Source organism: Taudactylus pleione, unplaced genomic scaffold, assembly GCF_031769625.1.
Source record: "Taudactylus pleione unplaced genomic scaffold, aTauple2 ptg001003l, whole genome shotgun sequence".
In the NCBI taxonomy this organism is placed as follows: domain Eukaryota; kingdom Metazoa; phylum Chordata; class Amphibia; order Anura; family Myobatrachidae; genus Taudactylus; species Taudactylus pleione.
The window spans coordinates 63,933-89,234 of record NW_028285404.1 but is presented as its reverse complement, the minus strand read 5'-3'; the positions used below and the strand labels follow the sequence as shown (position 1 = coordinate 89,234).

The 25,302-nt window shown below is 45.9% G+C and overlaps 1 protein-coding gene across 1 annotated transcript in view; it reads left to right on the top strand.

Moving 5' to 3' along the window:
• The window catches only part of LOC148454336 (uncharacterized), an 80,549-nt gene that overhangs the window by 13,602 nt on the left and 41,645 nt on the right, over window positions 1-25,302 (top strand). The window contains exons 9-16 of the mRNA XM_088461031.1: window positions 4,901-5,181; window positions 6,080-6,401; window positions 6,567-6,716; window positions 7,330-7,683; window positions 8,863-9,086; window positions 9,201-9,482; window positions 16,026-16,282; window positions 16,356-16,618. Coding sequence (XP_088317157.1) covers window positions 4,901-5,181; window positions 6,080-6,401; window positions 6,567-6,716; window positions 7,330-7,683; window positions 8,863-9,086; window positions 9,201-9,482; window positions 16,026-16,282; window positions 16,356-16,618 — 2,133 coding nt within the window. The remainder of the gene's footprint in view (window positions 1-4,900; window positions 5,182-6,079; window positions 6,402-6,566; window positions 6,717-7,329; window positions 7,684-8,862; window positions 9,087-9,200; window positions 9,483-16,025; window positions 16,283-16,355; window positions 16,619-25,302) is intronic.

Here is a 25,302-nt window from a genome sequence, read left to right as displayed (position 1 = left end):
TCCTATTTCATCTAGAGGGTGAGAACAGCGTGTACAGTACATGGGGATCAGAGGGTGAGGATGAAGCGTGTACAGTACATGGGGATCAGAGGATGAAGCGTGTACAGTACATGGGGATCAGAGGATGAGGATGAAGGATCAGAAGATGAAGCATGTACAGTACGTGGGGATCAGAGGATGAGGATGAAGCGTGTACAGTACATGGGGGATCAGAGGGTGAGGATGAAGCGTGTGTAGGGATCAGATTATGAGGATAGTGTGTGTGGGGATCAGAGGGTGAGGATGAAGCCTGTACAGTACATGGGGGATCAGAGGGTGAGGATGAAGCATGTGTTTGTAGGGATCAGAGGGTGAGAACAGCGTGTACAGTACATGGGGATCAGAGGGTGAGGATGAAGCGTGTACAGTACATGGGGGATCAGAGGGTGAGGATGAAGCGTGTGCAGTACATGGGGGGATCAGAGGGTGAGGATGAAGCATGTGTAGGGATCAGATTATGAGGATAGTGTGTGTGGGGATTAGAGGGTGAGGATGAAGCCTGTACAGTACATGGGGATCAGAGGGAGAGGATGAAGCGTGTGTTTGTAGGGATCAGATTATGAGGACAGTGTGTAGGGATCAGAGGGTGAGAACAGCATGTACAGTACATGGGGATCAGAGGGTGAGGATGAAGCGTGTACAGTACATGGTGATCAGAGGGTGAGAACAGCATGTGCAGTACATGGGGATCAGAGGGTGAGGATGAAGCGTGTACCGTACATGGGGATCAGAGGGAGAGGATGAAGCGCGTGTTTGTAGGGATCAGATTGAGGACAGTGTGTGGGGATCAGAGGGTGAGGACGGAGTGTGTGTAGGGATCAGAGGGTGAGAACAGCATGTACAGTACATGGGGATCAGAGGGTGAGGATGAAGCGTGTACAGTACATGGGGGATCAGAGGGTGAGGATTAAGCGTGTGTAGGGATCAGATTATGAGGATAGTGTGTGTGGGGATCAGAGGGTGAGGATGAAGCCTGTACAGTACATGGGGGATCAGAGGGTGAGGATGAAGCATGTGTTTGTAGGGATCAGCGGGTGAGAACAGCGTGTACAGTACATGGGGATCAGAGGGTGAAGATGAAGCGTGTACAGTACATGGGGGATCAGAGGGTGAGGATGAAGCGTGTACAGTACATGGGGGATCAGAGGGTGAGGATGAAGCGTGTGTAGGGATCAGATTATAAGGATAGTGTGTGTGGGGATCAGAGGGTGAGGATGAAGCCTGTACAGTACATGGGGGATCAGAGGGTGAGGATGAAGCATGTGTTTGTAGGGATCAGAGGGTGAGAACAGCGTGTACAGTACATGGGGATCAGAGGGTGAGAACAGCATGTACAGTACATGGGGATCAGAGGGAGAGGATGAAGCGTGTGTTTGTAGGGATCAGATTATGAGGACAGTGTGTGGGGATCAGAGGGTGAGGACGGACTGTGTGTAGGGATCAGAGGGTGAGAACAGCATGTACAGTACATGGGGATCAGAGGGTGAGGATGAAGCGTGTACAGTACATGGGGATCAGAGGGTGAGAACAGCATGTGCAGTACATGGGATCAGAGGGTGAGGATGAAGCGTGTACAGTACATGGGGATCAGAGGGTAAGGATGAAGCGTGTACAGTACATGGGGATCAGAGGGAGAGGATGAAGCGCGTGTTTGTAGGGATCAGATTATGAGGACAGTGTGTGGGGATCAGAGGGTGAGGACGGAGTGTGTGTAGGGATCAGAGGGTGAGAACAGCATGTACAGTACATGGGGATCCGAGGGTGAGGATGAAGCGTGTACAGTACATGGGGGATCAGAGGGTGAGGATGAAGCATGTGTTTGTAGGGATCAGAGGGTGAGAACAGCGTGTACAGTACATGGGGATCAGAGGGTGAGGATGAAGCATGTGTTTGTAGGGATCAGGGGGTGAGAACAGCATGTACAGTACATGGGGATCAGAGGGTGAGGATGAAGCATGTGTTTGTAGGGATCGGGGTGAGAACAGCATGTACAGTACATGGGGATCAGAGGGTGAGGATGAAGCATGTGTTTGTAGGGATCGGGGTGAGAACAGCATGTACAGTACATGGGGATCAGAGGGTGAGGATGAAGCATGTGTTTGTAGGGATCAGAGGGTGAGAACAGCGTGTACAGTACATGGGGATCAGAGGGTGAGGATCAAGTGTGTACAGTACATGGGGATCAGGGAGAGGATGAAGCGTGTGTTTGTAGGGATCAGATTATGAGGACAGTGTGTGTGGGGATCAGAGGGTGAGAACGGAGTGTGTGTAGGGATCAGAGGGTGAAAACAGCATGTACAGTACATGGGGATCAGGGTGAGGATGAAGCATGTGTTTGTAGGGATCAGAGGGTGAGAACAGCGTGTACAGTACATGGGGATCAGAGGGTGAGGATGAAGCATGTGTTTGTAGGGATCAGAGGGTGAGAACAGCATGTACAGTACATGGGGATCAGAGGGTGAGGATGAAGCGTGTACAGTACATGGATCAGAGGGAGAGGATGAACCGTGTACAGTACATGGGGATCAGAGGGAAAGGATGAAGCGTGTACAGTACATGGGGATCAGAGGGAGAGGATGAAGCGTGTACAGTACATGGGGATCAGAGGGAGAGGATGAAGCGTGTGTTTGTACGGATCAGATTGAGTACAGTGTGTGTGGGGATCAGAGGGTGAGGACGGAGTGTGTGTAGGGATCAGAGGGTGAGAACAGCATGTACAGTACATGGGGATCAGAGGGTGAGGATGAAGCGTGTACAGTACATGGGGATCAGAGGGAGAGGATGAAGTGTGTAAAGTACATGGGGATCAGAGGGTGAGGATGAAGCGTGTACAGTACATGGGGATCAGGGTGAGGATGAAGCATGTACAGTACATGGGGATCAGAGGGAGAGGATGAAGCGTGTGTTTGTAGGGATCAGAAGATGAGGACAGTGTGTGTGGGGATCAGAGGGTGAGGACGGAGTGTGTGTAGGTATCAGAGGGTGAGAACAGCATGTACAGTACATGGGGATCAGAGGGTGAGGATGAAGCATGTACAGTACATGGGGATCAGAGGGAGAGGATGAAGCGTGTGTTTGTAGGGATCAGAAGATGAGGACAGTGTGTGTGGGGATCAGAGGGTGAGGACGGAGTGTGTGTAGAGATCAGAGGGTGAGAACAGCATGTACAGTACATGGGGATCAGAGGGTGAGAACAGCATGTACAGTACATGGGGATCAGAGGGTGAGGATGAAGCGTGTACAGTACATGGGGATCAGAGGGTGAGAATGAAGCATGTGTTTGTAGGGATCAGAGGGTGATAACAGCGTGTACAGTACATGGGGATCAGAGGGTGAGGATGAAGCGTGTACAGTACATGGGGATCAGAGGGAGAGGATGAAGCGTGTGTTTGTAGGGATCAGATTGAGTACAGTGTGTGTGGGGATCAGAGGGTGAGGACGGAGTGTGTGTAGGGATCAGAGGGTGAGAACAGCATGTACAGTACATGGGGATCAGAGGGTGAGGATGAAGCGTGTACAGTACATGGGGATCAGAGGGAGAGGATGAAGTGTGTAAAGTACATGGGGATCAGAGGGTGAGGATGAAGCGTGTACAGTACATAGGGATCAGAGGGTGAGGATGAAGCATGTACAGTACATGGGGATCAGAGGGTGAGGATGAAGCGTGTACAGTACATGGGGATCAGAGGGTGAGGATGAAGCGTGTACAGTACATGGGGATCAGAGGGAGAGGATGAAGCGTGTGTTTGTAGGGATCAGATTGAGTACAGTGTGTGTGGGGATCAGAGGGTGAGGACGGAGTGTGTGTAGGGATCAGAGGGTGAGAACAGCATGTACAGTACATGGGGATCAGAGGGTGAGGATGAAGCGTGTACAGTACATGGGGATCAGAGGGTGAGGATGAAGCGTGTACAGTACATGGGGATCAGAGGGTGAGGATGAAGCGTGTACAGTACATGGGGATCAGAGGGAGAGGATGAAGCGGTTGTTTGTAGGGATCAGATTATGAGGACAGTGTGTGTAGATATCAGATTATGAGGATGAAGCATGTGTGTGTGTAGGGATCAGAGGGTGAGAACAGCGTGTACAGTACATGGGGATCAGAGTGTGAGGACGGAGTATATTCATATACTGGAGCCATAAAATCACATTTTAGATAAATGACAGTGTATTTTATAGAGATATATAAAATAGTGCTTGGAATATGGCACCATATTTCATATATTGAAAAATAAACTGTTGCTATATTTCTAGCTGTAAGTAGAACTCCATTACAAGAGCCGTCCGTTTCAGTTCATTTTCACTATGTAAGAGTCAAAAGACAGAAGCTTCCCACCTGCAGGTGTTGTGGCGTAGTGGTAAAGTCACTGCATATCATAGCAGACACTTCGAGTTCGAGTCCAAGTGTCTCTGTGTGAGGTTTTTTTTTCTTGCAAATAATTTATTTCATAAACATACAAATTACACACACATTAAAATGTACTGCACGTATTAAAATAAAATAAAACTATCTACAGTACTTGGTTAAAGTGGGTCTTGAACCCTAAACATCTGCATCCTGTACTATCAGCCACAGAATCACTTTTTATAATAGGTAACAGTTTAAGAAATATGACACCATAATTCTTTCCCATTGGTCCATTTAAAAAATACTTGTTATGGACATCCTATGATGCAGGAGGAGATTAATAATAGTGTTACATTTGGCGCCTTTTTACAGAACTTCTAAGAACCACTGTCTTGTACAAGATGGCCCCCATTTTCTCTGAGGGGAGAAAACGGTAGACCGAGAGATACAGAAAGAGAGAGACGCCAAGAGCCTTTTTTATTTTTGAATCAACCAAACTTTTTTTTTTTTCAGGGATGGCAAAGAGAGTGAACAGCTTCTCTCCACAGGGTTCGTCATCGTCTGATTCAGATCTCCTGTTGAATAAGATGGACCCAGGCGATGAAGAAGAGATCCAGGAACAGACCAGCAAGAAAGGAGTCCCAGCACCGGATTCAGCTTGCGCAGACTACGATCCTTCCAAGGCCAGCGAGGAGGAAGAGGAGGAAGATCCTGAGGAGGGGACAAGCCGCTGGGCCTCTGGTGCACGGTCAAAGATGTTTAGCAAGATGGAAAATGATGTACTCGTGACCAAGGTAAGACCAAGGGTTGGGGGCGGGGAAGCGGGTTGTGTGTAGGAATACTGTCGCTGTGTTTTGGGTAGGGGAGGGGGGGACACAGAGCCGCCGATGCTCTGATCGGTTAGGAGGAGAGCTGCTGTACCTTGTGCGTGCTTGGCAAGGAACGCTGGGAGAGACAATGGGCATGTAGGAAGAGGGAGTTGCGGGAGTACCACCATGTCCTGGCAGCGGCATCAGCAATTGTACTGTACTATGCTATGGTTCCAGCCGGGCAGGGAGGCATACTGTATAGCCACTCCTGGGCGTTCTACAGTGCCCGGAGCTGTTCGAGCGATGAGCCGCATAATGCCTGGTGCTCAGAGCTATAGTAAACATACATGGCATTAACTACGTGCACATCCCCATGCCCTTTTCCATGTACCACCCCTCATCTCATGATGTGCCCTCATCCCTGTGCTTTATCTCATCCATGTCACCTCATCCCTGTATTTCCTCTCTTCCCTGTGCCCTCATTCCCGTGCATCCGCTTACACCTCCTACAGTACTGTACCAGAGCCTCATCCTGCCTGCCTGTGCCCCCATCTCCCTTCCCGCTGCCCTCATACCCGTGCCTCTGCTCACACATCCTACAGTACTGTACTTGTGCCATCCTCCTATTACCGTTTTTTTTTTTTCCCTGTGCCACCCCTCATTCCTCCTTGTATTCGAGCCTCATCCTGCTTGCCTGCGCTGTGCAAGTTATGTCTTCCACACACCGCAGAACATAATCAAAATTGGATCATCACGTTTGCTTGATGTTGTAATCTTGATCAGGGAATTATTTAATGTACTTGCAGTTATGGTTGTGTGAGTTGATTGCTATTCTGCATGTCATGTCTTTACTAATATTTTTGTTCTCATTTTTTTTTATTAGGTGCTTGCATCTTACGACAGGCTTTTGGGAAAGTCTGCAGCTTGCACGAGCTTCGATGAGAAGAACGATATATGGGTGAAGATTGCTGCTGCTGTGAGTAAGGTGGGATCTCGATGCAGGACCGTGGAGCAATGCAAGAAGAAATTCCGTGTCTGCCGAACCTTTACCAAGGCGAAGATGGTGAAGATGGAGACGCCACGAAAAGGAAAGTTCCGTCGTGTCAAGTTTTCTTCATGGGAGACGAAGTTGAGGGATCATTTCCAATCCGTCTCGGAGGAACAGAAGACCCCTATCAAACGGAGGAGAAAGGAACCGCATGCTGGTAGGTTTATCTCCATATTACTACATTTGCTACAGTATGTACAGTAGGTTACCGGCTTGATCAATGATTGTCGTTTTCGATCTCATCCTTAATCAGTGTTGCAATGTAAAAAAATATATATTTTTTAATTCACTAATCTTTATTTTTAATCCTTTATTCGTCAAGAACGTCAAGAGGAGGAGACACCACGAGTTTCCGAAGAGGCAGAATGCCGCCAAGAAGAGCCAGAGGCAGATCGTCGTCCAGTCATTGGAGTAGAGGAGGCCTCTGTGCTGGAGCCTCAAGCCAGCAGCCCAACCCAAGTGACTGTTCCAGGTACAGTATGTTTGACTCCAAATTGACTTGGGCCTGATTCACTACAATCGCAACTACGATTACGCACGCTGTCTCACTGCGATGATATGCTAATTCATTTTGATCGCTATGCCGACGCAGCACAACATAAGGACGCCCACCTTGCCTTACACACATCCGTAATGTTTAGCAAGACTGCGAAACCATCAGTAACATCGAGCACCATCGCAGCCTCACGCACACTTGCGCAAGCTCTGACCTTACTCAGGAATTGCTATCCTCATCGCTCGCACTGAGTATTCGAGCTGCGTAGGGCATCGCAGTGGCTAATTTATGCATGCCCCTGCAATGGCGTTCAAACGCACTAGCACGCCTTCTTTTCGACGACCACCCACCTCCCGCAAACGGCACTTCCTGGCAATCACTCTGTGATGGGTCGGCATAGGCACTGCGATCGCAGTCCCCGGTTTGCGCACGCGCACTGTGATGCATGTACAGTATGCAACAATCGGCCGATAGCGTGCGTTATCGCATTTGCGATCCTTGCTGAGTCAGGCACTTTGTTATATTCCTCTATTGTCAACTGGTTTTATATTACAGTATTTCCTTTCACAAAACAATATTTATTTCATAGTAATTAGAGAAGAAATGGCGATGCGGGGGACTACAGCTAGCACGCAGATGGACATCGACAAATCAACGTGGCAACAGAGGATGGAATCACGGATGGACCAGATCATCGATAGTCAAGCAAACATCATCAGGGGCCAGGGAGTATTGATTTCTGCATTGTCCAGTTTTGCAGACGTCCAACGGCAGCAATCGGAGTCCATTATGAATTATTTTTCTGGCCAGCAAGACGTTAGTAGGAATTTGGAGATGATCCGGACAACATTGCACCAATCTTCTGCAGCCAGTTTCGCTACAGGGACAGCTCTGAAACTAGAACTGGATGAACTTAGAAAACAGGGAGGGGGGACGTGGTTTGGCAGCCATTTGGTGTAGACTTTGGCATTAGGGCTCCTGGCTAACCTCTAGTTTGAGCCCACTTTGCCCCTCACTATCTATGCCCAGTGGTTCTTAAAGGCTTCCTAGCCGTGTCCTGTATCAGGAAGACTCTCGGTGGTTGCGTCCGCAGAGCCAGAGGAGGTCACCTACCTCCCTGCAGGTTGTGGCCTACCACATCCCCAAAAACCGGGCCTTGGTTTTTGCTGTGGGTCGTGCAATGAGACCGCTATTTGGTGAATACCCTGCTGCCGTTCGGACCCCAGAGAAATCCACTGACTGTCCGATACCGCTGCCCGCAGTTGAGCTGCTGCCTTATAGTTCGTGGACCTCGCCTACAGTACTCTCTCCCCTCTACAGGCAGTGTATTGAGCCTGTGACTGTAACACCATTAGTTCCTGGCTTGCTGGATTACCCCTATTCCCTGGATGTGACCTCTTCACTTCAATCCATTTTCTCCAGTCACTGTCTTTGTTATTACTGTGCCTCATTGCCCAAGTTTTTGAGGGGTCAGTATCTGTTGCTTCATACACCACACATCTTTTTCTCTCATAGGAGTTCCATCCTAATAATCAAGTAAGCCACCATTTTTGTGCTTCAGGCTACCTCATGTGGATATTCCCTACAACAACACTACTTTGCAACAGACATCTCATGATTGAACTGACCTGATTCTAATTTCAACCATAATTCCTGTGCTCCAGGCTCTCTCTTGTGGTGGTTCTCTAAAATTACACCGCATAATAGTTTGTTATATTTATCTCTTTTCAAGTGTCTCCCCAAGACCGTTGTAACAAATTAAAAGTGAATTTTCTCATTTGTCATACCTATATTTATAAGGATGTCCTGAGGCGTGCGAACAAACACCACAAGCTCCTTTGCTACAGGAACATGTTCCCATCACATGCTTTGATATGATTCGACGGTTTTCACGATGGCTGCCTAGGTCCATAAGGGGGACGGTCCCTGGCGATGACCTACTTTTTTCTCTTAACTGGCTCAATATATGGGAGTTATACGAAGATTGTTTTTTTTATGGTACACACTTACTACACTTTTTTTTTTATTCAGAATGGGGAAAGATAAATAGCCTATATCCAAGTAGGAGGGAGTGGGTAGAAGTGACAGTGGATCTCATCAAGATATGTGTCATTTCCTAAAGTCCGCTGGAACAAACAGCATAGGAGAGATCTCTACGCCACCTCCTCTGATATCTCTTCTTCACCAGACAGAATGTCTCCTGAGGAAAATCATCCTTCTAGCTCTTTAGCCTCTACTCTACGCCATGAGATTAGTGAAATCCTTTCTCATGTTAGATCACTGCCCACGAAACATGGCTTTCCGTCTCTGGAAAACAAGTGTCAGTCTGCTATCCGCCAGGAAGTGGTTATCATTCAATCTTATATGGCAGACCTAGCAAATCGGATATCTAGCCTAGAAGACCACAAAGAGGCATCTGCTGATAGTTTTCTTCAATTTTGAGATGTCATTTCTCACCAGCAGTCCGATATCCGCTCTCTAAAATCACGCATGGATGACTTAGATAATCGCGGTAGACGTAACAGCATCAGAGTACGGGGTCTACCTGAAGATATAACTCCAATCTCACAGATGCCCTCACAAAGATCTTTGGCAAGATTCCTTGGCCTAGACCCTAGTAGCGAAATCCTGTTCGATAGAGCGCATGGCGCCCTTCGGCCTAGAGGTTTACCTACTGACAAACCTCGCGATGTCATCTGCCGCCTTCATTATTATACCCAAAGAGAAGCCATCTTGCGGAAAGTACGTAAACTTGGAGAGATTGACTTTAATGGCGATAAAGTTCTGGACTTATAGTGGTATACCTTACAACAAAGGAAAACCCTGAGACCACTAACAGATGGACTTCAGAAGCATCCCCTAAGATACCGTTGGGGATTTCCATTCAACTTACAAGTCACCCACAATGGGCAAAAATGTCACTCTCCATACGCCTGTAGATCTCCCTTCTTCACTGATTTTTTTTTTTTAATTATTATTCTGTATTCTTTATTGGGAAAAAAAAGTTAGAGTGTGCACTTGCATTTTTCTATTTTTCTGCTTGCAGCACTACAAGTCTCAGCAGGTAGCACCTCGCATTGTGCTTAGGGTGTGCAATCTAGGGCCCCTCCCCCTATGTACAAATAATAAAGTCGTCAGATATACAATTATAGCATGACATCTAAGATGAATGAGTTCAGTTTGTTCACATAGCAATATAATCCAATAACACAAAACGCCTAGTAAAAATAAAAAACAATAAAAAAATATATATTTTATTTTAAGACACTTTTAAACTGTAAATTAACTTGTGGTATGCCTATGCTCATTCAATACATACACCTATTCTTTCTATCCAATTACTCCCTATTCCATTTAATTCAAACAATCTTACATATATAACAGTGCTACCTAAAAAAAAAAAAAAAACATTCATTCTTTATCTGAATCCAAGATCTGAGTACTCTGAGTTTGAACCTATGTCAGTCTCCCACTTCATCTTTAGGGGCATAAGTGCCCCTGGGAGGAATTTGGCATTAAGGGCGGTATACACTGAAGAGACCTTACCCTTAGTGCCCAAATAAACCACTAAAGATTTAATGGGGAAAGCTGATAATTTAGGAATAGTACCAGTAAACTGTTTGTACAGCATGTCGTAGTTGCAAATATCTAAAATAAACTGTATTAGGGATATTATATTCACTCTAATTGTTGAAAAGTCTCTCCTTCCCTGGGTATGTAGTTATGTGACCGGCGGGCGCAAGGCCGCCGGTCCCAATCCCGACACTAAAATGCCGGCTAGGGATCATGATAGGCGTTGAGATACTATCATAATTCCGATGCCGGAATCCAGGACAATTCTGGACCGAACGAGGTAAGTTCGACCTGCCCGTCCTTTTAGCCGCAGGGGGGGAGGGAGGGTTAGGTTTAGGGCACCCCGGGGGAACTTAGGGTGGTTAGGCACCCCACCCCCCCCCGGACTGGGCTAGGGGAGGGTTAGGGTTAGGCGCCACCGGGGGGAGGTTAGGTTTAGGGGGGGTGGGGGGGTTAGGTTTAGGCACTAGGGGGAGAGGTTAGGATTATGCACTAGGGGGGAGGTTAGAGTTAGGCACCCCTAAGCGAGGGTTAGGTTACTTGCCTCACGCTGTCTGGATTTTCTCCCTTCAGCCAGCCGTTATCGGGATTTGAACGCCGCCGGCATTTCAATCCCATTCCTCTTCCCTGTATAATTGACCCAAAGTTGTTACCCCTTTCACAAGCCATGTATTATCTGACAACAACTTCAGCAGTTCTCGATATGAACTATTAAACCACAGAGGAGACTCTACATCCAATCAGACCAATCAAAAGAATATGAGCATATCGCCAAATCAAGAACACTTGACGAAGTAAGAAAGGCAAGCCAGTAACGGTTATACCAAATAGTAGAAATGGTAATGGAGAAAGAGAAGCCCCCACTCATTCTGCCGAAAATCCCAACAAGGTCAAACCAGCAGTGCCACTTACCCATTCACATAAAGGGACTAGTTGAGCGGCTGTATAATAAAACCGAAGATTCGGAAGGCCCAACCCTCCAGAAGCTTTAGCTTTATACAAAAGTTTTAATAATAATAATAGCTTCCCCATTCCCCCATATAAAAGACGCCAAAATACTATGAATAATATTAAAACTTTTGGGAATATAAACTGTTGAATGTTGTAAGATATATAAATATTTGGGTTGTATAGACATCTTAAATTAATATACCCCAAGACTGACGGGTAATTTTTCCCATACGTGCTTTTTCTTTGTAGGGTACTTATCTGTGCCTCTCAGGATTCTGCACCATTCGAGCTTCCAGCGTCTGTGTTTGAACCGGCGGCATCTCATACCATTTCCACTGTACCAGCCCTTTATTAGGAATATGGCCTGAAATGGGACAAATATTAGACTTACCCCAATTAAGTAAACCTGAAAAGACAACAACTGTATTAAGTTTGCTGCATTGGCTCTAAAGAACTCCTTGAGTCCTCTAAAAAACAAAAGCATGTCATCCGCATATAGAGCTATGGACGTCTTCAACCTCACCAGCTCTAACACCATGAACACCTCAGTCAGCATGTGAAAGACCAGCGAGTGGCTCAATGGCTATTGCGAAAATGGCAGGAGATAGTGGACAGCCCTGACGAGCCCCCCTTGTCAAGAGGAAAGAGGGTGATGTAAATCCATTGACACTCGGACTGCCAGGGAAGAATACAGAAGCTAAATCCACTGAATAAAGCAAGGCCCAAAAGCAAATTACGGAGTACAGCCCATAAATCATCCCATTCTGCCGAGTCAAAAGCCTTGGCGGCGTCTAAGGATACCATTGCTGCTACATTCAAAACCAAATCACTTCTTTGCAGATGGTAAAACAACCTACGTAGATTCTGGGCTGTAGACTTCCCCGGCATAAAACCCGTCTGATCAGGATGAAGAATTTATGTAATTACTGAATTCAGAAGTCATTTAATTCTTCCAAGGATCCCTTCCAAAAAAAGGACATAGTCTATGTACCTGTACCATTGCATCCAAGTTCATCCCCCAGTGACTACTGCTCCAAATATTGTCCTCTTCCCATTTTGCCAAGCACAAATTGGCATAGCTGGGGGTGAACTTTGTGCCCATGGCAGTACTGACCGATTGTAGAAAATATTCGCCATTAAAAAAAGAAATTATTGTTTAGAATAAATTTCATGACTTACTCCTATAAATGTAATTCTTTTGGGATCCATTGCTGTTCTCTGTAAATGCCACACTGTATAACTGATACCTTCATGGTGATCAATCACAGTGTACAGTGATGTAATGTCCCCTGTCACCATATACATTTCTTTGTTCCATCAGTCCCTATGAGACTCCTGCTCTTCCCCTCACATCATGTCACTGTGTTACCAGCCCAGAGATCTGACCAGTCTCCTCCCCACACTCTCTGCTGTATCTCATACATCAGCAGCCATCAGCCCCTATTATACTCCTGCTCTCCTCCTCACATCATATCACTGTGTGTTACCAGCCCAGAGATCTGACCAGTCTCCTCCCCACACTCTCTGGTGTATCTCATACATCAGGAGCCGTCAGCCCCTATTAGACCCCTGCTCTTCCCCTCACATCATTTCACTGTGTGTTACCAGCCCAGAGATCTGACCAGTCTCCTCCCCACACTCTCTGGTGTATCTCATACATCAGCAGCCATCAGCCCCTATTATACCCCTGCTCTTCCCCTCACATCATGTCACTGTGTGTTACCAGCCCAGAGATCTGACCAGTCTCCTCCCCACACTCTCTGGTGTATCTCATACATAAGGAGCCATCAGCACCTATTATACTCCTGCTCTCCTCCTCACATCATGTCACTGTGTGTTACCAACTGTTGTGGAAAAACATCAGTAGTCAATTTTGCAATCAGAGTTATTATCAAAACTGCATTCTATAAAAACAAAATAAATATTATTTCTTTGGAGCCGTCCAGCACAGTCATTATGTTATTAAGATACTCTACCTCTTTCTATGATGGAGGGAATCTATGTGATGTAAAATACAGACTTCAGACTAACTCTTTAGTGCTTCATGCACTGGCAAATGGGAAGAGGTTCCACGTGCCATTATAGAGAAATGGGAGAGGGGATTCCCGTACCCTTGGACACGTCAGTGAGTTAGATAATGTGTGGGTCAAATTATGTAGAGTTTTCCTTATTGTATCTGACGCTCTAGTGAGCAGGTAACAGACGTGAAAAATCTGAAGGATAATACAACAGAATGCAGTCTTGTATAAAAAATTATCTATTTTTAAGTCATATGAAACCTCAAGGTTTGTGGTGTAATATCAATGTATTTCAATAAAGTAATATAAAAATGCAATAAAACATATTTTTTTAAAAATTAGAAAAAAAGTTGGGTTTTTTTTTTTTTTTCGACACTGATAAAATGTTGACATGAATAGAATTTCGACAAAACTGAGTCTAACAGTGGTGCGGCAATCAATTGCCTAGTAGCTGCCGTAGTGATGCAAAGGTGTCTTCTGGGTCCGGTCGATCAGCTGGTCCAGTGGCAGTGAGTATGCTACCCCTAGCTCTCCGCTCCTGTAGCCTAACCCTACCTCTCCCCATGTAGACTAACCTGCAAGTAGCCTAACTCTACCCCTCCCCCCGTAACTTAACCCTCCTATCATAGCCTATTTCTCCCACAGCCTAACTCTAACTCTTCCACCGTAGCCTAACCCTCCCGCAGCCTAACTCTAACCCTTCCCTCCCGCAGCCTATCATCCCATCCCGCGGCCTAACCCTCACGTTGGCATTCTGCAGATGTCGACATGTTCATCATAACTGTCGACATGGTGTTTTGAATATCAATATGGTGACCACATCCCAGAAGAAATACTCCTTTGCACCAAGCTACGCGTTTCTCACACTAACTGTATGCTCAATTAGCAGCTTCTGCAGACGACCCTCTTTACTATCACTATCCCCAACCTCATGCAAGAATTACTGGCTGTTAAATCTGTTTGGATGGTCTTAGTCTGCTTGGAAGATCCATAGTTTAGTAAATCTTCTAAGTCTTAGATGGGATATTTCAGCTTTGGATTTCCCATCCAAACCACCTCCAGACCTTGGGTCACTGTTTTATTCCTGTATTACATGTTTATTGCTAGATTACATTATCTTTAGGATTGGAACATGTGACAGATTCTTCCTTATATGCTTGTTAGTTGCAGCGCGGAGTCATTCTTGCTTTCCCTACACGTGCATTGGTGGCTAAGGTCAAGTAACGAGTCTGATGGAAGAACATTTGCATCTGGCAGCCTTACAGCATAGCTGCTGCTTCTTGGGTTCTCTGCTATGTTGTTGTGGTGAGTCCTTTGTGGAACCCCATTGGCTTTTTCGGGTATCCAGTGGCCAATCAGGGTTGTTGTCTGCTTATATAAACCCCTCAGTAACACACAGTTCATGTACAGTATAAGCAGCAGATTTCCGTCCTGAGACCTCAAAATTCCTTGCCTGATTCTATGGTAGATTTGACTGACTCCTGCACCCGATTACACTTGATCTCTACCTGCCCTGACCTCAGGCTTTTCTTGACTTCAAGTCATTGATTTTGCCTCGTCATTTTATTCTGTCTGGTATATATTGTCTGTAGTCCGGCAGTTTTTCGGGAAGAACTTTTTTGTGGGCTACGACCTGTGTTCCACTCACAGAGGAGACCAGGTTGCTTCCGCTGCTGAGTACAAAAGGGGCTATTGTACTACACCTCAAGGGTCCTCACCTAGTCTCCAGGAGGAACACAGAGGCCACATCTTTGAACCTAATATTGATTGCTAGAAGTCAGGGAGGATAGCCATGAGTTTTATTGGTGTTATTGGGTGTAGTGTCAGGATACTGACAGCTTACCGTGTTGCTGTGGGAGATCACCTGGTCAGGAGACCTTAGTACAAGACTTGTCTATATAGTGACACTTTACACTTTAGCTTACAAGAAATAAGATGATGAGCAGGTAGCTGGCTGCTTCTCATGTACCCTGTTGGTGTTACATATAGTGTTATTGTTTTATCTGCCTGTAGGAGCATGAGAAACCAGACCCTTTAGGGCTGGTACAGATGCAGCCTCGTCTTTTGCGGCGGCTGCGTCCTGCATCTTTATGCGAATGCCGCCACCGATTCTCATCTTACAGAGACGCCCACTTGCAGCTGCGCTAAATGCATCTTGGGCCATCTTTAGAAGCGCCATCGAAACTTTCACCAGCACTATGGCCGCGCAGTTTCGCCATCTGAACATTTAGACGCAGCTGTGGTTAGCCATCCCCCCTCCTGTTACATCCCAGAAACACCCACTAAAATCTCACAGCTTTTGCGTCCAAAATGGTTTAGCGCCTCCCTGCAGTAACCATCGGAGAGCGATTCGAACGCTAACGCAGGCTTAAGTCATCGCCCATCTGCAAGCGGCATCTACACTGCGTCCACCTTTGAATCAGGCCCTTTGATTTATTCCGTGTTGTAAATATTAGACAAACAAGGTCATTGTGACAGTGCTATAGTTACAGGTGGCTTCAATACTCCATTTTGGTTTTGGAATCCCTGGTACCAATATTTTGTCCCATTTCCCATTGTCATTTTAACTGTATATAATAGTTCCGTTATTTAAAACTCATTTCAGCTCTGTTTAGAGGCGTTAACAAATTGTTCTGTAAACATTTTGGATGTATACATTGGATGTTAAATTAGGGGCATGTCCGTATTAGTCTGGTGTTGGGATAACATTCAAACTTTAATACGTTTAATTACTTTCCGTCAGATGAACACAACAGCAGTAATACATTCGGAGGAACATTCGATGTTACCTCGAGATAATGAAATAGATGGTCACAACATCACCGTACATCACAGCACAGATATACCATCAGATCCCTCCGATCATCAGGAATGTTCTCCTAATTCCTCCGATATTGTTATACATAGAACACATCTTACAGGAGATGCAGTATTTCCATGTTGGTGGAGAATGTTGCACACAGAACACAGATCCTATCGCGCCTCAGCCGGCTCAAGCGGGTGAGAAGCCATTTTCATGCTCTGAGTGTGAGAGAGGCTTTACAAGCAGATCACATCTTGTCAGACACTAAAGTACTCACACTGGTGAGAAGCCGTTTCCATGTCCTGAGTGTGGGAAATGTTTGACTCTGCAGGCACAGTTTATTAATCATCAGAGATGTGTCACAGGAGATAAACCATTTCCGTATTTTGAGGGTGGGAAATGTTTTTCAGAGAAATCGTCTCTTGTCCAGCAACAGAGAATCCACACGGGGGAAAGGCCGTTTCCATGTTCTGAGTGTGGGAAATGTTTTACCCAGAAATTCCATCTTTTTACTCCCCAGAACATTCACACCGGTGAGAGTCAGTTTCCGTGATCTGTGTGTGGCAAATGTTTCACACGGAAATCCGCTCTTGTTAGACATAAGGCAGTTCACGCGGGTGGCAAAAACACTTCCATGTTCAAAGTGTGGGAAATGTATTAGAAAGAAGTCAAAGCTTGTTGAACATCAAAGAGTTCACTAGGGTGATCAACGTGAAACGTTTGCATGTTTCTAAGTGGGAAGTGTTGTAGTTGAAGGATAAGTCTAATTAAAGTGTTACTTCTGATGCTTCATTGACCTCCTCTCCGTTATTTTTTGATGATATAAAAGTGTGAGTTGATAACAGCATACAAGTGGTTATGTATGTGCCAAGTTCCTCTACTGATGTCTGGCTGTAGTAATGTCTACTTTTAACTAATAGCTTAACCTTTAAAATTCACATCTGTGACGATTATGACTTTAGACAGTAGATAGCAGTAGAACTACATTCAAAAACTTTAAAACTAAAAAAAAATTCTCAGGAGCTGTAGGTGCAGACTCGCTTCACCACTCTGGGTAAGGGTGTGGTTTAAAAGATAGACAGTAAAAAGGTCGACAATGTATAGATAGACACCAGATGTTAGACAGTCAATAGGTCGACAGGGACAAAATGTTGACACACTAAAGATCGACATGTAAGAAGATCGTCCGGTACAAATGGTCAGCGGGGTCAAAAAGGTTGACAAGAAAATGGTCGACACATTTTCTTGTTGTTTTTTCTAACCCTACTCTTCACCCTAACCCACCTGGTGCCTAACCCTAAATTTAAAAAAAGAAAATGTTGACCATTTTTGTGTGGACCATTTGTACATGTTGACATTTTTACATGTCGACCTTTAGTGTGTCAACCTTTTGTCCCTGTTGACCTATTGACTGTCTAAAATCTGGTGTCTATCTAGACATTGTTGACCCTTTTACTGTCTATAGTCCGATCCCCTGGGTAACCCCCTCTGTGCCAGCTGGTAAGTCATTATGGATGTTTTGAACGACCGGACAGCCATTTTTAAAGTGCAGTCACATGACTGTCTCGGCTCCTAGGAAGCATTGTGATTGACGTTCTGCACCTTTGCAGAGCAGTACACCCTGCCTTTGATAGGTGTAGTTACTTTACTGTTAGTTGATTTTGCTTACTGATTCAGAATTTGAGTTTGCCTCAATCATTTTCTGGATTTCCACCTGCCCTGACCAGGGCCTAAAAGATTTCCTTAAAAACATTTTATCTTCTTGTTACTAGTTAAAATCATTTGTGGTACAATGTCAATAAAAAAAAATAAAAAAAAACTCGTTTTCCATTGCTTTGAGTTATCTGTGGGTGGCTATTCTTAACTTAATGTTGATTTGAATTTGGGTGTGATTATTAAAAACATACCCGAACCTTACAAAGTATAATGATGATATATTATTGCAAAACATCTGCTCACAAAACATCTCCTAATATCACTGTGCCATTGAGTTTATTCCCGGCTCTATATTTCCTAAAGGTAAAACTTACATCTTGTAAAAATGTAGAGAACATGTATATTACGGGATGCGTACGGCATCCCGGCGGTTGGGATGCCGACGCTTACATTACCGGTGCCAGAATACCGACGCTGGTCATAATCTCGGCCCCAGCATCCCGACCGCCAGGATGCCGAAGGTAAGTAGCAGGGTGGGGGGAATGTTAGGTTTAGGGGTTAGGCACTAGGGGGAGGGTTAGGCACTAAGGGGGGAGGGGAAAGTTAGGCTAAGGCCATGGGCGTCTGTGCATTCCCCATCTGGAGCCCCCTCCTCTCTCGCCAGGAGCCGACTGATGCTGCTGGCCAGCTACCGTAGCATCAGTAGACTCTGGGCACTAGAGTGTGCCCAGAGTCTACTGCGCATGCGCAGATCAACGGGGAAATGGCGTTGTCTCCATTTTCCCGGGTATTTCCTCACTGCGTATGCGTAAAATGATGAAAGAAATGTCCGCGGCAGCCATTTTTTGGCAGTTTGAGCAGCGCTGAGACACCTGATATGGCACTTTGGAGAGGTAAGTATTAGATAATATGGATATAGATACGCCCCTGGCTCAGGCACTAGGGGGGGAGGTTAGGGTTAAGCACAAAAGAGGGAGGGTTAGCATACCGACCAAGAAGTGTCGGTATGTGAACCCTGTTGGGATTCTGACCGACAGTATCTTGACTGTCGGTATTTCATACCAATCCCGTATATTACATCTTCCAGGAAACCATTTTTTCTTTATTTCCAAGAAACATGGGGGCTTATGCTAATGCTTTACTACAAAAGTCGGGATAATATGTTAAGAAATCTAGTGGAGGAGTCTGAGGGCTTTAAGCCATACAAGCAGATAGGAGTTCAACAGCTACTGGTTGAGAATAGGGCCGGACATCCCCAGTGGGGAAGGCCATCGAGCAGCCACAATGGCCGGCAGTCCAGACACATGCCACAATCTGACCACTGTGTAGGTTTATTTATTATCCCCTCCAGTAACCCACCTGGGTAATCACCCGTGTTGCCTTTATGTCATGGTCTATGTTGTTGTGGCCTCTCCAAAATGCATCATTGTGGATTGGGAAATGGGACCCAACGTGTTCCTGGGCCATCATATGGGTAATCCAGCTGCAGAATGGATGAATGAACAGATGTTACTTCCATAAATGGGACCGTATAACCCGAATAACTCTCAGATGGGGCCTATGTTGAGTGGGAAGCTAGGCAGAAATGGGTGCTACCTCGTGGTCCTCTAGGCCACCAACGGAGATTAGATCATACTAACACATGATGTAAGGTGGGCTGAGACCTGCTTATGATTAGACCATTGTGTTATTGGGCAATGATTACCCATCTGAGACCCCGGGATGTGACTCACTCTTCTTTTGGTGTCATCATACTTGATAACAGCAGTGGGATCATTCGGTCCTAGAATCATGTAAGTTCGGGAGGGTAAATAACGTTAAGGCAACTGTGTCTGCTATGCTACTTGTTGAAAATCACAGCTCAAAAATATGAGATCTGCCCCATCAAATAGGAAAAGAAGGAAGTGAGTGCTTATTTTCAACAATGATTATTAGTCAATAATACAAAAATAAACACTACAGGTCTATTAAGCTAAAACAAAAATGTCAAAAACATTTTTTTTTTTTTTTTTTTTTTTTTTAAACCACATACTTACTTAGCCTACAACTCTTACAAGAATCAACAATGTATCTTATGGTCTTAATTGTAATACATGCAAATCAAAGTTACTGCAGTCCGTGCTTTAGCCAAACTATGTTCCGGAACAGGTTGAGCGCCTCCAAGGTTAGAAGCCCTGACTTTAGTAGACAAATGTTGGAGAATAAAGTGCGTACCCAGATCATCTGGTTAATGTGGTGTGTACCCAGTTCCCATATCTCTAATGCGCTCCTGTGCTGGATTGTGGTATTAGATGTTTAGCCATGCAGAGAAGGAGATCTCCAGGAGATGGACCTGCTGGGTGGTTTATCGCCCAGTGTTTCTTTTTGAGTCTCGGGCCGCAATAAGGTTACCGGAACTTCATGGTAAAGATGGAGCACCCAGATAACAGATTGTTTAGCTTCCGGTGAGTCAGCTGTCAAGGACGGTAAATACACCTGAGGAAATCAAGAGTATATTAAGAGAAATGCATCAAGGTTTTTCAATAGGGAGATCATGACTGCACTGTTCTATGGGTTATTTGCCTTCATCAACAGAATCTATGTGAGCACTTGCACATTTGAGTCAGTATGGCGCATTTGGAGACGGACTCAGACCGTCATATACAGCATCGTGTGACACTACCGCTCCCCAATCCTTTTTTGGTGGTGAATCTCAAACAATTAAAAAAGGCTTTTAAGGGAACTTTTTGAAAAAGTCATGGGGCAGAAATATCTAATGCCTTTACCGAACACCGGCCCTGATTCAAAGCCGGACGCTTTGACACAGCGCTTGCTCTGAATCAGGGCCGTCCTTCTCTTTTTTTAGAGCGGCCTCCTGGTCGCTCGCATAACTGTGGGTGACCACCCACAGCTATAGTGAGCGGCCAGGAAGATGGTCGCAATGGTCAAGACCATTGCGACCATTGGGCTGCAATGAGACCCTTGTGGTAGGGTTTCGTTTCCGCAAGCCCAAGAGTGCTTTCGGCTCTAACAGAGCCAAGAGCACTCCCACTGACATCACTTGTGATGTCAGTGGGGCCAGCCCGAGACGGTAGGCGTTCCCATGGGAACGCCTCAGTCTGGGCAGCCACGCCCCCCGGCCTGCCCACCAAAGGGGGCGTGCTGTCACTCAACATCGACAGTACGCCCCCTTTGTAGCGAGACCCGGAGTGACGGCTTGCCCGTCGCTATCTGGGTCTCGCGCATGACGGAACCGGATCCGTAGTGCGCATGCACACTGGGCCAACATCGACCCGCTTGCGAGCGGGTCTGAATCAGGCCCACTGTTCTGCAGGACCAAGAAATTAATATCCGATCTCTTTTTGCATTTTGTGTTACACGTAATACCTCAGTATTTTACACCAATTGGAGCACAGGGATTTAAGGTATGTTGATTACGACATAGAGCCCATGGTTTCTGACATTCAGAAAAAGAAGGATTGTACTGAATAATGAAAAATAGGGACCTTTCCAGGGATGAATAAGAGCTAGGACTGTTACTGAGACAATTGGCAACTATATACTGTCTATATAGACTTCCATGAACTACTGTATAATCCCCAGACTGCAGAGTAATATACCAATTCTAATCCCTTACCTCCCAACTGTCCGTATTTAGACAACACAGTCCCGATTTTATGGAACTGTCTCGCCTTCCCAACAGGGATAGTTGGGAGACATGTCCTGCTGACTATGGTGAACGGATACCGTGCGTACCAGCCACTGTGTGTGTTCAGTAATTGAAGGGCCTTTTTTAAGGAAGGAGGGTTAGAGATAGTCTAGTGCTACAGGAGCCTTAGGGTACACCCCACATGGCATGGCCAACGCGGCTTCTTGTGTGCGCACCGCGGCTTTGCTATGTGACAATGGGGAAAGACCTGCAATCCGTAAAGAAATATATTCACATATCTTATTCCACTGTTGTTTTTTTTATATTTTTATTATTCATTTTAAAAACGTTCTTTTATTACTATCCTATTTATCACTAATGGGTGATAAGAAAGAGTCTCTATTGCAGAGATGAAAGAAAATAACTTTTTCGACCCAATTTACTATCACTGTGTAGCCAGGACAGCGGAGTGATAATGCTACCACTGGCCAGTGCACATGCTGACTAGAATCCTGGACTAAGGAGCCCAGTAGCAGAATCATACTTGCCTACTTTTGAAAACTAGTTTCAGGGAGATTGTAGGTGGTAGCAGAATGTGCCGTGCTTTGCACGGCACGCCGCTGGGGGTGTGTCATAACCCTGCCCAAAGGGCGTGTCTAGCTCCACTTGTGGGTGTGTCTATTGTCACTGCATTTTATTGACCACTCCGTTACCTCCCCCAAACGTTTACTACCTGTCACTCTAACGATGTAAATCAGTTCCCTGTGCATGCAGACTCGCAATACAAAAGCGCAAAGTGTAAATATAGCCATTGCATCCATCTCTGTAACAGACACAATTACCCAGTGCTGGGAGTACCAGCAATATGGAAGTTTGTGGGGAAGGTGAGGTCAAATGTATTTGAAAATCATATTGGACCTTGTGCTCCCACCTAATACAGATATATACACATGATTTATGCCACATTGTGTACTTGTGAGGGTACTGTAGGGCAGAGTAACCTGTAAAGACAATACTACATTTTCACAGACCAACATAAATAAATAAATGCTGACAGAAATGCACAGTGGGCGGCTGTCAGAAAATAACTTTCCATCAGCCACCAATAGCAGAGGACCTCCCGTCCCCTTTCCATCCTTGCACCCTCCCCTAGTGTCTGCCGTGCTGCAATTCACAGTGCTGATTGGTCAGCACAGCAGGACCGCCCACCCAGAGAGAGGCAGCCACTGGGCATATGTAAATGAAAGCATCCCACCCCCAGTGTATATCCAGCGGCTGCACAGAGGGCCTGATTCAGACCCGGACGCTATTTGCGGACGCTTGTTCTTAAAAAGGGGCCGGATTTTTAAATTGAGCGCTCGCTCTTTGCGGTGTGTGGACGCCTCTATGTCTGAGCGAGCGTCCGATAAATGCGCTCGCTATTTTGTAAAGATGCCCCTTTGCCGTTCGCATCACACGTCATCGCCGTTATTTATTAGATTAATCGGGAACATCGAAAGGCGTCTGAACTGCTCGCAGTGCTTGTGGTAGGATTTACTTCCCGCTATCACTGCGAGCAGTTCAGGCTAAAAGACAACCAAGTGACGTGGTCGATGACGCTGCTTTACTAATTATGCACACCCATTAAACGCCGTTTTGACTGTTAGGCACGCCTGCATTCAGATCTCCACTCCCCGTTTTCAAGCACCTTCCCCTGTTACCACCCACAAACGCCTCATTCTGTCACTCAAATTAGCAGGCCCTCGCTGTTTTATGAGCGCACGATTTCCGACCGCAATGACTGGTTTGCGCATGCGCATTGTGAACCAAACGCATGCGCAGTTGTGCGAACATCGCTCAGAGCGAACGAGCGGCTCTGAATCAGGCCCAGAGGACGGAGAAAGGCATAGTCACGATGATCTGATAATCGAATGGTCCGATGTATCGTTGACCGATATTTTAACATTGATGTTAATGTTATGTGTTTCAAATTGTGTTGGATAAGTTTTGGATTTCCTAATTCAAACATAACAAAAAAATTCTAATAATAATAAATAATAATAAAACTGTGACAAAATTCTGAACGGTTTTTGAAACAGCAGAGAGTACATTAAATGATAAATACAGCAGAGCGGCGGCCATTTTGTTGAAGCAAATATCATACAAAAAATGCAGACATTGTTATGTAAATTGCTATGTATATTCATCCTTATCCCTATCTGCTGCATCAGATTTCATGTTCGTGAAGTGGCGTCCCCTGTGCCGGCGCCATTTTGCGTGAGACACAATGTGTTTTTCCCAAATTCCCAGTCTTCTGGAAAATGGCTGAGAATACTCGAAGATATAAAGTGCAGGAGAAGAAAAGATACATTTATCTGTGAACCTGAAATACAATACATCACCCAGACCACTATTACCTGGATATAAGAGGTTATTATCAGGTGTGATGTCTGTGTATAGTGATCAGTGTGTAATATAGGTGTGACCTGTGTATAGTGATCAGTGTGTATCAGGTGTGTGATATCAGTGTGACCTGTATATAGTGATCAGTGTGTATCAGGTGTGTGATATCGGTGTGACCTGTGTATAGTGATCAGTGTGTATCAGGTGTGTGATATCGGTGTGACCTGTGTATAGTGATCACTGTGTATCAAGTATGTAATATCAGTGTGACCTGTGTATAGTGATGATCAGCGTGACCTGTGTATAGTGATCAGTGCGTGATATCGGTGTGACCTGTGTATAGGGATCAGTATGTATCAGATGTGTGATATCAGTGTGACCTGTGTATAGTGATCAGTGTGACCTGTGTATAGAGATCAGTGTGTATCGGGTGTGTGTTATCAGTGACCTGTAGTGATCAGTGTGACCTGTGTATTGTGATCAGTGTGACCTGTGTATAGTGATCAGTGTGCATCAGGTGTGTGATATCAGTGTGGCCTGTGTATAGTGATCAGTGGGCCTGATTCTGACCCGCTCGCGAGCACTGAGCGCTCGCAAGCGGGTTGATGGTGCACAAGTGCGCAAGTGCACGACGGAGGGAGCTCCGTCGTTGTGTGCATGCGCGAGACCCGGTGAGCGACGGGGAAGCCGTTGCTCGGGGTCTCACACCAAAGGGGAGCGTGCTGTCGATGGTGACTGACAGCATGCCCCTTTTGGTGGCCGTGCCGGGGGCGTGGCTGCCAGACGGAGGCGTTCCCATGGGAACGCCTACCGTCTGGGTCCGGCCCCACTGACATCACTAGTGATGTCAGTGGGAGTCATTTTGGCTCTGATAGAGCCAAAATCACTCCAGGGCTTGCGGCAGCAAGACCGTACCGCAGGGTCTCGTCGCAAGCCTGATGGTCGCGATGGTCTTGACCATCGCTACCATCTTTTTGGCCGCTCGCATATGCTGTGGGTGGTCACCCACAGCTATGCGAGCCGCCAGGAGGCCGCTCCAAGTTTAGGTAGGAGGGCCCTGATTCAGAGCGAGCGCTCTGGTCAGAGCGTCCGGCTCTGAATCAGGCCCTGTGTGTATTATCTGTGTGATATCGGTGTGACCTGTGTATAGAGATCAGTGTGCATCAGGTGTGTAATATCAGCGTGACCTGTGTATAGTGATGATCAGTGTGTATCAGGTGTGTGATATCAGTGTGTATCAGGTGTGTAATATCAGCGTGACCTGTGTATAGTGATGATCAGTGTGTATCAGGTGTGTGATATCAGCGTGACCTGTGTATAGTGATGATCAGTGTGTATCAGGTGTGTGTATCAGGTGTGTAATATCAGCGTGACCTGTGTATAGTGATGATCAGTGTGTATCAGGTGTGTGATATCAGCGTGACCTGTGTATAGTGATGATCAGTGTGTATCAGGTGTGTGATATCAGTGTGTATCAGGTGTGTAATATCAGCGTGACCTGTGTATAGTGATGATCAGTGTGTATCAGGTGTGTAATATCAGCGTGACCTG